General features: G+C 26.2%; 1 protein-coding gene across 1 annotated transcript; it reads right to left on the bottom strand.

Moving 5' to 3' along the window:
• Nucleotides 1–1,035: 1,035 nt before the first annotated feature.
• Nucleotides 1,036–14,670, bottom strand: LOC100199620 (actin-related protein 2). Its single transcript, XM_065804551.1, has 10 exons — nucleotides 14,508–14,670; nucleotides 11,661–11,771; nucleotides 8,554–8,712; nucleotides 8,373–8,429; nucleotides 5,220–5,292; nucleotides 4,627–4,763; nucleotides 4,019–4,104; nucleotides 3,851–3,914; nucleotides 1,569–1,847; nucleotides 1,036–1,483 (listed from the first exon to the last, which is right to left on the bottom strand). Exons 1-10 carry the CDS (start codon nucleotides 14,553–14,555, stop codon nucleotides 1,313–1,315), a joined length of 1,185 nt encoding a protein of 394 aa, XP_065660623.1. The 5' UTR covers nucleotides 14,556–14,670; the 3' UTR covers nucleotides 1,036–1,312.
• Between the last annotated feature and the right edge of the window lie 2,037 nt (nucleotides 14,671–16,707).

The raw sequence follows: 16,707 nt of genomic DNA, 5'->3' as shown, positions 1-16,707 counted from the left end.
TTCAATTCCTCACTGAATCCAGGAGATTCCATTTAAAAAAATGCTATATATAGCATTAACTAGAGACATTAAGTTCTATTACGAGACAAATCACAAAAAAAATCCCAGTCTAAACATTATTGTACTAAGTACGATGATAGGGTGAATCTAATGTAAAGATGTACAAGAAAAAGTTTTAGTGAGGTAACATGGTTTAAACCACCTAAAGGAGAATGAGAGGAAATTAGCACAAGTTAGGGTTAACAAAAGTAAGCGATTTAGATGAATAACAAGTTACAATTTCAATTAACAGGATAAAAAATTGAAAAAGATAAAGCTTTGAGCTTTAGTGTCAGCAAGGTTAGTGGTACTAGAACCAATTCATTTAGAGCGACGAGAATTAAAATCACCAAAAATTAAATCTTGGCAAATAAAAAAGATAAACTAAATGGTGTTAAACGAAGAGTTTTTGAATTGATATAGTAAGTATATGTCAAGGACAAGATTGTAGCTATTGCAGTTTTTGCATATTAAATACCATAATTATTTTTAATAGATATTTTGGTGCACGCAAAATATTATTTAATGCTTAGTGTACTTCATTTTAGTATATATCTGTTTTTTATTGGTAAACTTGAGTTCTAAACTATAATTCTTTTACTATAATAACATTTATACATTTTTTTTTTTCAGCACAAAATAAAACTTTTAGTGTTTTAAGGGTAACACAGACAATACAACAAAATTATTGCGTGAAGGCTAACACAAACAGTTCAACAAATTCAAGTTTAAGGTTTAAATGTATAAAAAATATTTTAATTAAAATAATTCACCTTTTTCGCTCACAAAATTTAAAAAAATTTGAAACAAAAAAAAAAAAAAAGGAGAAAAATCCTTTTTATTGCAGTGAAAAAATTTGTTATCATGATACTCATCGGATAATTTTTATGTTAAAGCATTACGTGAATTTTAGTTTTAAGTCGTGGGAGCTAATATATCATACTGAAAAGTGCTAAATAGCCTTTTGAACAAATTTAATCAGTTTAGACAAAGAAAAACTATGAAAAATTATTTATCTCCCTACAACTATATACAACAACATAAAAAAGTTAAGTAGAGCCCCTCCCCGCCCAGCCAATATATGAAAAAAAAAACATAGTTATTCCTAAGTATAAAATCCAAATGTCAATTCAAATTTTAATTTTTAGAAAAAAAAAACTGTTTTGAGTTTTTAAGTTATTAGAAAAAATAACAACAATTAAAAAAAAAAGAAGGAAAAAAAGGCTATAGAAATATTTTTCATTTAAAATGTTTATAAAAGTATCTGAAAAAATTATTTCGGGGCAACACCTAACTTGGAGAGAACCTTCAATCCTTTCTCTTCGTATTCTTTTCGAGTCATCCAAAACTCTTCTTTATTTTTCATTATATCAGCCAAAACGGCGCCACCTAAATATACCATGTGCTTTCTGCGAGGCGGGTCTTCGATACGGATTTTAAATTTCTAAATTACATAGCTCAATTTCAAATAGATGTATCAAACAAATATCAAAATCAAAAAAAAAAGAAATTTTGCATTTATTTTATACCGATAATCTTCCAGCGTCCCCTTTCAACACTCTCTCTAAGTATAATTGTTTGATTTCTCGTTCAAGCCTACTTGGTAATCCAGGATACATAGTTGAACCTCCTGACAACACAATGTGCTTATAGAATTCAGGTCTTGTATCTATATCAGCCGCTTGAATGGTGTTAAACAAGAGTTCTGCTACTCCAACACCCTCCACATTGATAAGATGTGGTTGAAATAGAGCTTCTGGTGCCTCAAATCGTTCTCCACTCATGCGAACTACTCGACCATCGGGCAACTAAATAAACAGAAGGAATCAGAGTTATACCACAAAAAAAGATTTAAAATATAATAAAAAAATAGTAATATAACACATATAATATACAATACACTATATACAATATACCATAGTAACATGTAATACCATATTAACATCTAGTTAATCCCTATTAAAGTATATTTTCAGTAAATTTTAACGGTACTAAAAAATGATTTTATCTTTTGATTTTGTATTTTATGTTACACAGTTTTTATAAGCTATGTATCTTACGTATATATTATGGGGCTTAGTGATACAGGGTCTCTCACCTCATTTCGACATTGTATCATTTAATTTTGATATTGTATCGCTACATTTTGACACTGTTGCATTCAATTTCGACATTGTTGCATCAGATTTCGAATTTAAAAACACTATATTTTGAATAAAAATCTTCATATTTATGATGAAAATGTTTGTTAAATAATAATGGTTATATTTAATTGGAACAAAAAAATAATGCGGCTATTTTTTTAATTCTAAAATTTTTAAAGCGGATATTAAAATCATGTGGTTTCAAAAATATTTTTTTGGATATACCTAAATATAGGTGTAAAATAAATCATGTAGATATTATTTCAAGTGACCATAATAATTGTTTTTAATTGCCATATTCGTTACTTTTATTGACCGGATTAATTATTTTTAATTGCCAAAAAAAAAGTATCCACGTTTTGGTAAATATCCCAAAAATAAAAATTTTTCATCAAACTATAAATTAATGTCAAAATTTAAACGAACTACAATTTAAAGTATTATTAAAACTGCATTGATAGTTTAATAGATATCAGCAAGATGCATTGATAGTTCAATAGATATTAGCAAGATGAAACATTTTGTCTTCTATGAATGACAATAAAATATTCTTTATTTATGAAGTAGGACTTATTTTTTCAATGCGAATTAGAAGAGGACGTTCTTTAGCTGGAAAGAGGGCCACGCAAACAGTGACCAATATATGGTCAAGAAATATTTCCTATGTTGTGCAATGAACAAAAATATAATTTTGAAATATGAAGCATAAACAAGAGCATACAGAAAGCTTTTTATTCTTTACAGTTTATCAGGAGATGTTCGTCTAGAATATGAAATATAGAATGAAGAAGAACTAATTTTAATTATACAAAACTATGCATTGAATATTACTAGCACAAACTGTAATAATTATTTTGGGCAGGTGCTTAGGTATATGATTCTGTGTTCAAGAAGAAAACCAATTATTAAGGAATAAACTTACTTTTGCATTTTTTATTTTTATTAGGCGAGTATTTGCAATTAAAATATTTTATATATGGTAATATTTTGTTTAAACTTTAGTTTAAACAAAATTAAATTTATACAAACTGAAAAATTATACGATGCAAGTGAATTTAGAAAGAATCTAACTGTTTTATTTCTATAATAATTAAGGTATTCTTAGCGCTTTGGAAATTAAATATAAAACAGTCAAAATCAAATGCAATGATGTCAAAATTGAATAAAACATTGTCAAAATGTACCGATACAAAGTTAAAACTGAATGATACATTGTTGAAATGAAGTGGGAAACCCTGCACAACAACTATAGTCTTTTTTTGCCCTGGTCATGTAGATCTTTTATTCGTGTACTTTGTAGTTGTAAATATTCTTTAACGGTGATATATATATATATATATATATATATATATATATATATATATATATATATATATATATATATGCTTTTTATAAAAACAAAAGATGATGAAATATTATACTTATATTGATTATAGACAACATGTAAAGAATGTATATGTCATTAGATATTCAACTTATTTCTTTTAAAATTATTTAATTTATTTTAAAATATATGTCGATTGTACATAAATAGAAATGTAGAGAATATATCTGTCATACAATATATAATTGTTGTTCTGTCATACAATATATAATATGTTGTTAACAATTTAATTATTATTGTTTTTTAATGTCTATAAAAACAATCAATATGTAAAAACATCTACCGTATATTGTTCTACTAAAAATGTAGTTTCCAACGCCAACTTTTGTTCCTGCATAATATCATAGCTAAAAACAAAAGATTTTTTCCATTGTATTTAAAGATATACTTAAAAATGGAAAATTTCTAATATAAGCAAAAGAAAAAGATGACAAAATAATAAATTCTTTACCCAACATAACAAAGCTTTTCCTTCATCATGCGCACTGTTTCAAAATCAGCAGTGTGATTAAAAGCATACCCCCTGAGCAATAATAACTAAACCAACAAAATAAAACAGTTACTAGAAAATTAAAGTGAATCAATATTTTTAAATTCAAACAATGTTCCAAAAAATATGCGTTTTGGGAATTGAACAATTGAGGAGCCTATTTGCAAAACGCACTTTTTCACAAGTCACAAAAATAAAAATTTTGAATTAATTTTATTTCCACATTCTATATACTGAAATCTACTATCTATTTAAATATTAGACCAATTCAAAAACTTTTTGGTCTTAAAAATGGACAAAGAAAATATCAATTTCTGTTGATGTGCAACTAAGAGTAGTTTAGTTTTTGGTTGCTTTCTCAAAATTAGTTTACTCCTCAATTGTGCTATAATATTTATATAACTATAAATAAGTTGTACAATAATATGCAACCGTAATCTTGTAAATAGTATATATCTGAAATATGTAGTATGAGAAAAAAAACAGTGATGTTCTGTAAAAATTAGGTTATTAACATAAAAAATAAACATACGATTTCAGAATAAGAAAAAACATAAATTTAAATAAACCTTAATAAGATATTTAGTAATGTCACGGCCTGCAATATCTAATCTACGAGTCAAGTGAGGTAGAGCAAAGCCTTCATATACAGGACATATGTGTGTGACCCCATCACCAGAGTCAATAACAACACCAGTAAGAAGTCCTATATTAAATGAAAAAGAAAAAAAGTTAAAAATACCTTAAAATAATTAAGTTGTTGATATAAAAATCTTTTGTATGAAAAAGTTTTAATGCTATTCAATTTTTTTTAAACAACTATACTATAGCCAGAAATTAAAAAAAAAACAAAAAAAATGTATATACTTCTATCATTTATTGTATATTATATATAATAATTGATTGTTTAAATTTCTAAATTTACTACAAATTTATCAGTTATTTAAAGTTTAAGATTTATTATTGGTTTACTACTGGTTAAGAATGGCCTATCTAATCTTTAATGTCATTTATCAGTGGTCAGTTTATCAAGTTTTTCAGTTTATCAGTTATCAGTTTATCAAACAAGCTAACATAATTTTTAATCTTATTTATCAGTGGTCTAATTTACTCAGGCCAAAAAGTTGCATGAGATTATAATATCAATACAAAATAATTTCACCTTGAGCATATAAAGTTAAAACTGCTTGAATAGCTATATAAACACCGTCAAATCCATACTTTTCAAACATAATCTAAAATAAGAAATATTTTATTTGCAAAAAATATGGAAAAATAAGTATATATTTACACTAAAAATTAAAGATTTTAAAAATTAAAATTTATACTATCATAACAACTATTTCCCATAACAAATAATTTGTTGACCTTAACAGTAAACATAAATTAATTTTTTAAAATTAATGTTTATTGTCGTTTAAAAAATATTAAGACAATTTTTTTTAATGTTTATAAAAATATTAGAACAACTTTTTTTTTTATATTGTCTTGATATTTTTATTTTTGAAACAGGAGCAAAGCTATGTTCATTGTTATGATCCTTGGTAAGCAATTCCATATTGAGAATAGTTTCTATTAACTTTTGACAATTTACAAGTACTCCATGATATAATTCATTTGAAAAAGTCAAAATAAATTTTTTATTAATAAAAATCCTAAGAATTTTATGAATTTATTTTTTGCAATGAGTATATTATTTAACCCTATCTTCCCAGACTTACGAAATTAAAAAAAAATTACAATGACATTCAATATTTTCAATAAACAATTGCGAATCGGCGCATTCATTTTTAAATTGCACATATTGCCATCTAGTAGGAAGTAGCAAAACTTAAGCATTACTTAAAATAAAAAATAAAAAAATGATAAAACAGGGTTTGATTTTTGAATTTAAAGTTTGTGTTGCCAAATGGCAACATTGGGAAAGAAAGGGTTAAAATGAGATCAGGTAACTTTAAAAAAAGATTTTTTTCTTGTGATTTTAAATGGAATAAAGTTTTTTTTAAATACATTTAGTGAGAGTTTAATAGACTTAAGCCATTGACATTCCTGAATTCAAAATTCCTGTCAAAATAAAGTTGCTTGATGTCATTATTCGACCTGAAAAGATTTGTTTTGTCACCAAGCTTTATCACATAGATTAAGCACAAGAGTGGACCAATAATTCACACTTGCGGAACTAGGAACATAACAGTTTATATGTTTGGAGTTCCGCTGTTTTAATTTTCTAGCTTCCGAATAATAACATATTGTTTTTTTTAGTGAGGTAGCTTTTTATCCAATCATAGATTTTATGCATCACTTAACAATTCTTTATTTTTTTCTAAAAGAATGAGGTGATCAACCTTATCAAATGTTTTTGATGAATCAATAAAAAACCCAATAGTAAAGTTATTTTTTTTAAAAACCTTTGATAATTTGGTCTATTATTTGAATTATTATGCATTTAGTTACATAGTTTTTTAAAAACCAAACTGCTTAGAGTAAAAAAAAAAAACTTTTAGTAAAATGATTATAGATCTAATATAAAATTCCTTATCCATTTAGATATCCAATCAAGACATTTAAATATATCTAAACAAGTGGATGATATTATGATAAGAAATGTCTTTAGAGTTTGATGGTGATCTGAGTATCCAAAAATGATAACATTGAATATGCCCAGATGTTTGTACAGTAATCTTATAGGTATTACAGAGTTTTGAACAAAGAACTTTAGGGTGCTCTATATTTTAGATTTTGGTTAATGGAACATGGTTACTAATTCTTATTTTTAGGGTATGATTAAGAAAAAATTCAAACCACTTGTAAGCTGATCCAATTATATCGGTTGTAAACACATTGCATTGCATTGTTGTTACTTTAGGGCTTGTCCTATACTACTACAGGTTAGTGTAACAACATGGTTTATTTTTTCAGTATTTCATCTGTATTTTAGTGTTAAAAAAAATCAATTAAAATTTAAAATTAACCTTTTATTTATCCTTGTGAAGCCGCTACAAATGTACCCACAAGCAATATGTTAACAGATTAAGTAGTTTTTACTGATGGCAGTTAGATGACACTTGTGACACTAGTAAAGAAACTCGTTTATCAAACAGTGTGATATATAACTGGTAAGCTTAAATAAAAGTATTTGCAGTCATGTGAGAATCAAGACAACTTAAAACTACTATTTTAAGTAACTATCTTTACTAGACTACTAAAAGAAAACATATTTTAATTCAAGTTTTTTTGATTACTTTGGTTCAAAAAAGAGTACTTTAACATGTTAACAGTTTCTGCATGATTATTTTCATTACCAGAGAGTACTTAGTCATTTTGTCTATGGTTTGTAGCAGATGATATTTATGATTTTTTTTTTTTTTTAAATATAAATTGTATTAGTGTCTTCTCTTTTTAAATATCTGAATGATTACATTTGGTGTAATTCAAGTTTATGAGCTGGTTTTTTGAACTTTGTTGTTGTATCTGACTTTGTTGAATAAGATTTAGTATCTTCCTGTTTTGCAATCTTCCAGAAAAGACTGGCTTTTTTGTCACAAAATCACTATTTAATTCTGATCTTTGGTGATCTTCTAACAATTCTGAACAGCTGTCTTAAATATGGAGAAAAAGACGAAAAGAAGCAGAATACTCAAAACTAAATTGTTTTTTTTTTGTTTCGTTTTTTTTAAAGCTATGTTTTAAAAAACTAGTCAATGGACACTTGCTGTGAAACTTTGCTTAGACACTTGTTGTGACATTTTGCTTTGTTTTTTATCATTGGTGTCCAGGAGCTCCACAAATGTCATAAGACTAATGAAATACTTTGGGGAAAAATCAAGACATTTATAGCAATTTGAACTCCCTGTTTAAAAAGATGGCTAAGAGCTTCAGGCTATGTAGTTTACAATATATAATATTATATATCTTATAATATGATTCTTTTAACATTTTATGATGCATTATGTTTGTTTTTAAAATCCAGTATCATTTTTTTAATTAAAAATACATTTAGGGGTGTCCACCAATATCATAAAAACACATTTAGACGTAGCTATGAACCACTCCAATCTATTGTAATTTTTCTACTTTTCTAAAAGAATTACGACAAGTCATTTGAAAGCTTTAGGTAAATCTATATTCTATTATTATAATTTTTGCTTAAATAGCTGTAAATAATAATAATCCATTAAGCAATAATACATTTTATTAATTAATAAGGATAATAAAAAGAAAATAATAATACTTTTAATTTATTAATTAGTAAAAAAGAAAAAATATATAACTTATTAATACAAATAAAATGTAACAAAATCTAGTATAAACTTACTTCTACCATCTTTTCCCTATTTTTACTTGGATTAAGTGGAGGTTCAGTTAACAATACCTTCAAAGATGAATTAAACAAAATTGTTACAAAACTTTTCAATATTTCATTGTATTCTATTTCAGTAAATTTGACTATAAATGTGTGCATATTTCACATAAAAATATTTATTTTAATAAAATACTTTGCATTCACGAGGATTAACATTCAGTTTAGTTTCTCCAAAAGTATAATCCCAAACATGTAACATATCATCCCAGTTTCTAACCATTCCATTATCCATTGGATAACTGCATTCTAACATAGAGCGTAATTGACTAGCTTCATCTCCAACCATAAGATCCTAAAAATCAAACAAATTTTAAAATAAACTTTAAACACTAAATAGTTTCTTCTCTTTGAAACATCCAACAGCTTTCTTTAAATTTTTAACACATAACAAGAAAAATTACATTTCATATAATTCCAACAAATTTAGGGCTGGAGCCAGGTCTACAGGGTGTTAGCCACAAAAATATTTTATACCGCATTTTTGCAATATTGGGAATTTTTATTGCTAATTTTCCCCAAAATATTAGTAACTTTTATCGAAATTTTCCTTTAAAAAAAAAAAAAAGGTCATTGAATTTTGGGAATTTTAAACCCATTGGTAATTCCGCGGTATACACGGCGCAATTAGGTTAGTTAACACCCTGGTCTAAAACCTTCTTCCAGACCATGGCTAAATAATCTTTAGTCATTAGTTTATTTTTTATAATCTTTAGATTTAATATATAATTTTTAGCCATTAATTTATTTTTATATACATTTTTCCAATTATACAAATTCACTCCTGACTATAAGAAACCATTATTTAAGTTAGAAGTACTAAAAAAACAACTGAAAATGAGACTTATTAACTCCTATATATTTATGAGAGACATAATTATTAATATTTTAGTGAAGTTTGAAAGGCTAAGGGTAATTTAACCAATTTGGGAACATTATTATGTATAGTATGAAAGAAGCAAACTCATTGAACTTCTTATATCCTTCACTATATGTTTTTTCGCTATCATAGATAATTTAATTATTGTAATGATTTTGGGTTACGTGGGTTGCTCATTTTCTTACATTTTTGATTGGTTAACATATTTCTAATGAGGTGTCTATGACAGCGTTAGAGTTTATTGAAGACTATTGTCGTTTTGTTGACTTTAAAAAAAAATTTAACGAGGTATACTGCTTTCTGATTGTCTTAAGTTTATTTATACTAAAAGAACCTATTTGGTTTTAAATGTCTTTAAATAAATTTATTAGTATTTATGTGTTTCTATTAGAATTTTAATTTATTGTGTTTTCATGTTTTCTTTTGGTGGAATGGTAAGTGATTTATTTAGTTAGTTTTATTTTGTTTGTTTAGTATAATTTAGTAGAACACTTTTTATATCATATCATCAAAAAAAATATTAGCGTTTTACAAAATTGGGTATGGTTGGGTTTTGGCTATTTGTAATGAGTCCTTTTTTACTGCAATATGGATTAGACGTAAGTCGCGGGATAAAGCATAAGTGGCGATGACATTTGTCTGACGGGATAAACGAGTTATTAGTGCTGATCCTCATCGAAACGCCAGTAATAATAGATACGACTCTGAGGAGATGTTTATTACTTAATCGCTACACAAATTATGTTTACATTAGCATTAATGTTTTTTTCCATTCTGAGGTCTTTCATTGTTGTATGCATACTTTTTATTTTTGTAATCAATTTTTTGTTTTATTTATTTTTTGTTTGGTGACATATTTTTTATATATCTTTGTTCATATTAGTGTTTATAAAACAATTTATTTATTATTATTGTTAGTACTGTTTAGGTGCATTGCCTGTCTTATTTATTTTTAAATATTCCTCTATTAATCTTTATTTTTGTCTTGACAACTGTCAAAATATGCTTTGTTCGAAAAATAATTCTCCTTTATTCTAATGTACTTCATTTCTTGCATCAGGCATTCGCTGCTCGTGTGTGACTATTCGGCGAATTTTATATGCCAAAGTTTTTAAATAATATCAGGCCTAGCCCGTAAGGGTTAGTGTTACGGTTATCAAGCATGACTATTTTCCGAATCACAATTACTGTCACGGCAAGAGAAGATGTTTATCTCTTGAAGACGCCTGAGTTAGTTTTTTAGTCATAAGTCAGTTATAAATCCATGCATAGGTGTTTAATCCATCATGGTTTTCTGGAGTATGACTGGGCTGGCTTGGTGTAGTTAAGAGATAAATCTTTTACGCTGGTTACTAACAACACAAGACTCTACTGAACGACATAAACAGCACAGGCTTACACATTACACCTAAACACCCTTATGAACACACAGCCTGTTTACATCGTTTGCATGCTTTTTATTCTTTTATTAAATAAACTTTGTTTGCACTCATTCTTATTTAGATAATATTTTCTTTTAATAGTTAGTGCATGGTTGGAATGTAGATGCAGATTAGTATGTTATGTATACGTGGTTATCATGTGTGATTGATTTTTCATTTTAGGATTCATATAAATATATATAAGAGCGATTCTTTTAAACTAGCGACTTTCGACATCTTTTATTGATGTATGTATTTTTATATACATTTTTCCAATTATACAAATTCACTCCTGACTATAAGAAACCATTATTTAAGTCAGAAGTATTAAAAAAATAACTGAAAATGAGACTTATTAACTCCTATATATTTATGAGAGACATAATTATTAATATTTTAGTGAAGTTTGAAAGGCTAAGGGTAATTTAACCAATTTGGGAACATAATTTATAATTTAAATACATGTAGGAGTTATCTAAATAAAGATGATATATGAAAAGCATAAAAAAAAGTTGTATTTCATATTATGTACAGTATGAAAGAAGCAAACCTTGATACTTTGAAATACAGCTTGTTGCTCAGTTATGAATATCAGTAAAAAAATCTAACTTTCTCATTTCCTAAATCAAATTTTAGACAGGTGTATCTGGGTGTGGTGATAGTGAGGGGGTTATTTCAAATGCAGAGTATACACAAATAGGTTATTCCACTATTAAACTTTTTTAGTTCATTAGTATTTTAGATAAATAGTAGATAAAAATAAATAGTTGGAGAAATAAATTTTCACAAATTTATTAAATTTTCACAAATTCTTCATGCTAAAAGTTTAACATATTTAAACACTAAAAGAATATAATAATAATAATAATAATAATAATAATAATAATAATAATAATAATAATAATAGTAGTAGTAGTAGTAGTAGTAAAAGAAAAAACATACTTTAATTTCAATGTCACCAACTTTAGCTGAAGAACGCAGCATAGGCCTCCCTACCATTGAAGGGAATATAAATGAAGGAAAATTTGTACCTGCATATCCACATTTCACAAACTAAAAAAATAAAGAAAAATAAATGCTTTTATAGTTAAAATTCACTTTCAGAAATGCTTGTATTTACAGAGACATTTTATGGCTCCATAATCTTGTCTTGTAAACTTAGTTAATTCTTTTTTAATTTTTATTTGAATTCTCCTCACAAATATCTATACAAAGAAAATTACAAGTAACAACAAACAAAGGAAGTTTTTTTTTTATTTAATATTATATAATATTAATTTATTAATACATAAATTAAAATTTTCATTTAATGTTATGTTATAACATACTTTTCAAGCTTGTGAATAGGTTTTTTTTCCAGTCTTTTACAATATCAAAAATAATATCAAAATAAAGGAATAATTCAAATAATATATTGTGTATGCAAACAGATTTTTTTTAGACATTACTATAAGTTACAAGATAATAAACATCCAATAAGCTAACACCACATTAAAATTGCTCATTAAAACACCACATTAAAATTGTTCATTAAAACACCACATTAATATTGTTTTTTGGATGTTAACACAGCTATCAATTTATTAACTAATTAAAAATATTTGAATCGATTTATCTGTAGAAATATTCTAATCAATCAGTATAACAAAAAATAATTGTTTAATCAAAACATACAATAGTCAGTTAAGGGGTGATGGTTTTTAGAATTAGTTTTTAGAATTTTCTCAGCACCATGAAAGAGTTTATGGAGTTTTTAGGATTTTTATTTTAGTTTCACAGCTTTCTCTTTGCAAAAAACAAATATTGTAAACAAATATGTCAATGATTTTTTGACAAATAAAGTAAACTTTCTGTCATTTATTACTTGTATATAAATCATTTCTCAAAAAAAATTTCAAAAAAAAAAGTAGCCCCCTCAATCTTAGTAGAAAAGAAAAAAATTAGTTCAAAAGTCTTGTACTTTTAGTATAAAATGTTCGAGTATTTTCATCAAAAAGCTTTAACTTTTATTTTCACTAGTTAAAATTTTATGCTTTTATATAATATGGTAACATTTATACAGAGTTCCAACTATTTAAAGTGAGGCTAAAAGTAAGGATTTTCAGGAGATTTAAGAAGATACTTTCCTAATATTTAAGAAGATTTGGTAGCGAATGACAATTTTTTGAAAGAAAAAGTAAGGAGAATTAAGGAGAAAACGATTACATTAAAAACAGAATCTTATTTTTTTTCAATAAATTTTAAATATAAACAGAAAAATTATTATGAATTAATATATTACTATATATATATAAATATATGTATATATATGTATATATATGTATATATATATATATATATATATATATATATATATATATATATATATATATATATATATATATATATATATATATATATATATATACACACACATATTTAATTGAAGTATAAGTTTGTAAACTATCAAAGAATTATATATTTGCTTCTTTATTAGTAAGTATAATCCATTCACTTTAATAAAATTTCTTAGGTGATTTAAAAAAAAAAAAAAGAGGAAATAAAGGAGAGCATTCAAATTTAAACTTTTTTTAAGGTTATTTAAGGACTTTTAAGTTTTTTATGAATATTTAAGGTTTTTAAGGAGGAATGGGAGCCCTGTATATATTTTATGCTTATAGAAAAATTGATGATTATATTATCGATTAGTTTTGATAAACTTTTTTTTTGAAATACTTACAAAAATACATCAAATGATATTTATTGCAACAAGATAATTTCACTTACTGGAGCTCTAGATAGTGAAAAAAATATTTATTTTATTTAAATTTATACTAAGATACTTCTTGTAAATAGAAAAAGACTAATAAAAAAAAATTTCCTATTTATTTCTTACAACTATTTGTTGCACAAAATTAAATTGTGCACTTATTTCAAATAAATAATACATTAAGTAAAAAAAAAATATATAGATAAATAATAAAAGAAATAAAAGAAAGAAATTATTCAAGTTTGTCTAATATTTTTTAATGAAGAAAGCACTTTTGCCTTGTTTGCCGATTTTATGCCTGATGTGTTTGCCAATTACTTTTTAAAAATAGTTTTATGCAAAAGCCTATTAATTTAAGACACTTTTTCATTATTCATTATTTTTAAATGTCTTTTACAAAGATATCTAAATTAAAAAGTTTAAATTTTTATCTGAAAAAAAATCTTTTTGTTACATATTTATACATGATATCTTTGTAGTAATTTATAAACCCAGGCGGGTTAAAAAACTGCTTGAATTTAAGCAACAACATGTACAAAATTGTAGAATAATCTAAAGCATTTTTCATATTATTTTAAACTGATATTTTTACATGACTCTTAATCAGCGTAAAATTATTTACTAAAATCTCATAAAAAATGACGAGTGTGAGTTATAATTAAGCATAAATGTGGTAAATACTTATAACATAGCACACATAGTTAGCTACACGAAAAAAGTTAGCTGTCTTGTCAAAATTGTGCTGCTTACATTTAGCTAGACATATGTAGCCAGAAATCAGGAAAAATATTAAAGACCTGTCGTTAAAAACGCACTTTCTCAAAAAGTGTTGAACTAGAAGTGAAGGAATTGGAGTTTAAAACTTTAGTTTTTATTCTGATATTACTATGACTAAATTTTGAAAGCAGAGAGTTTAGCTTACGCAGCGTCATGTACATTTCAAGCATTGTAGATGAACATTTAACATGCAGCAATAGAATAAAAATTTCGTTAAGCATGTGGTTAATTCTATATCTTTAAATAGATAAAGATATATTTACCCCAGTGCCATTGTCGCATACTAATATCTTCCTTCCCTGGTCATCCATCGTTACAATTCTTATTAAATAACCAGGAAATTAACTTTGCGCTTCAAGTCTTCAAATGGCAAGTTAAGGGAGTTTCAAAATGGTTTTCCATAAGTTAGAAACTGATCTCCTTGAAAATCCTACTTTTTATAATTATAGTTTTGAAACGCAGAGAATTAGGAATAATCTTGTTAATAAAAACATTGTGTTCTCCATCGTGTTGTTATATTTAATAACGTCATGTAAAATTTATAGTTAAATGTTTATTAAAATAAATGCTATTTCATGTTTACGGCTACAGCCGAGAATGAGGTATATTGTCAAAATTCCGAAATTGCTCAAGCACCCGGATGCTTGAGCAATTTTGGATATTTTAAGAACAAATTCGGATATTTTATGATTCAAAACTCCGAATAAAATGAGGGGTGAGGCGGCGGGGGGGGGGGGGAGGGGTGAATCCTTAAAACCGACTGGTTCCTTAAAAAAAAAAAAGGTCCTCACAACTAAAATTTACCCGACTGAATTGTGTCAAACGCCCGACTAGCCGACTAAATTCGTCAAAAAACCGTCTATAACTTGAAAATCAAATGAAAATTGATGACCAATTTTGACTTGAAAATTAGATGACTAGAAAATTAGACAATTTTGACTTGAAAATTAGATGACCAATCAAAATCGCGATAAAGACAATTGATGCCATTCGCTTTTTCTGGCTCTTTGGTCTATTAGGTACACCCTGCTTCTTATTTCGTAAGTTTTTTTCAGTGTAATTTGCAAGAGAAAAAACGAGAAGTTCACGCTTCCTTCTTTTACAAGGATGCATATCATTGGAAAAGAAAATGCATATCATTGGCCGGGGGCAATTTGAACCTCGGAGCTCTACTTCTAAAGCCAGGGCTCTACGGCTGCTTTATTTAAACATCCTAATATCTTTTCAATCGTTTTAACTTTTTCAATTTTTTTTGTTTGTTTGTTCATTTAATAATAATGTAGCACTATAAATATTACATACTACTTTTTTACATACTGTGTTTTGTTTACTCTCTTAAAATTTTATCTAATTCGTAGCATCATAGAAATACCGCGACTTTATTATCCATTGTTTAAAAATTATTTCTTAAAATAAGAAATATATTTCTTGTCTAAAGAAATAAATTACATGGTAGGAAATGTGATTTCCTACCAAGCAATTTATTTCTTAAAACAAATAATTTTTATTAATACTTTCATACAAGACCGTTCCAAATTGGCTCTGAACTCTGGGCAAACTGGTTCTGAACTCTGGAGCAAAATTAAATTGTGAACCTCCAAAATCTCAAGGTGATTGTATATATATATATTTTTTTTTTAGCAAGAATCATAGCCTACTTAAATACACGGCCTTCTATTCTGCTTAAATCGAAAAAAAATAGAAGGCCAGTTAAAAAAACGTATATTCCATTATATGTACAAACTTTCTCAAAATATTTTAAATATTGCGCTATAAATGTTAAGTAAGTATATCTGGAACAGGATAAAAATTTTCGCGTTAGATTAATTGACATCTCTACTAAACTTCAACAACTTTGTATTGTTATTTGTGGCTACTTTCTAATTATTATTAATAATAATGGTTAATAAATGCTGTGTTGTCGGTTGTACCTCAAATTATAATGGTGGTGAAGTAATACCAGTCTTTGGTTTTCCAAAAGATGATGACTTGAGAAAGTTATGGGTTAGATTTGTAAATAGAAATTGTTGTACTGTCTCTAAATCATCTGTGATTTGCTTAAAACATTTTGATGAAAGTTTAGTACACAAAGGAGCATCAGAAAAACGATTTCGTATAATTTGAAGCCTGTTCCTACAATATACCCGGCCAGCATTGCAACAGCTTCACTTCCAGCTATGTTTATATAGGTATGTTACATGAAATTTTTAAATTCATCAAATTCTAGGTTGTTATATATCATTAAAAAGAGCTTTATTTCAATATTCCGAAAGTAAAAAAATTCTTAAAATCGAACCACATTACATAAAGTTATGACGTTTTAAGTACCGATTTTTTGATATTAGGATTTGTTGAAGAAACTGTGGTCAAAATAAAGTTTTTATTAACTAAAACTATTATAAATTAATCAATTCTTATCCTAAAGTTTACATCTTGGTATCAAAAGATAGATACAAGAGTTAT

This window comes from Hydra vulgaris, chromosome 09, assembly GCF_038396675.1.
Source record: "Hydra vulgaris chromosome 09, alternate assembly HydraT2T_AEP".
NCBI lineage: Eukaryota > Metazoa > Cnidaria > Hydrozoa > Anthoathecata > Hydridae > Hydra > Hydra vulgaris.
The sequence above is the reverse complement of the archived record's forward strand: the minus strand, read 5'-3'. Positions and strand labels throughout refer to the sequence as shown.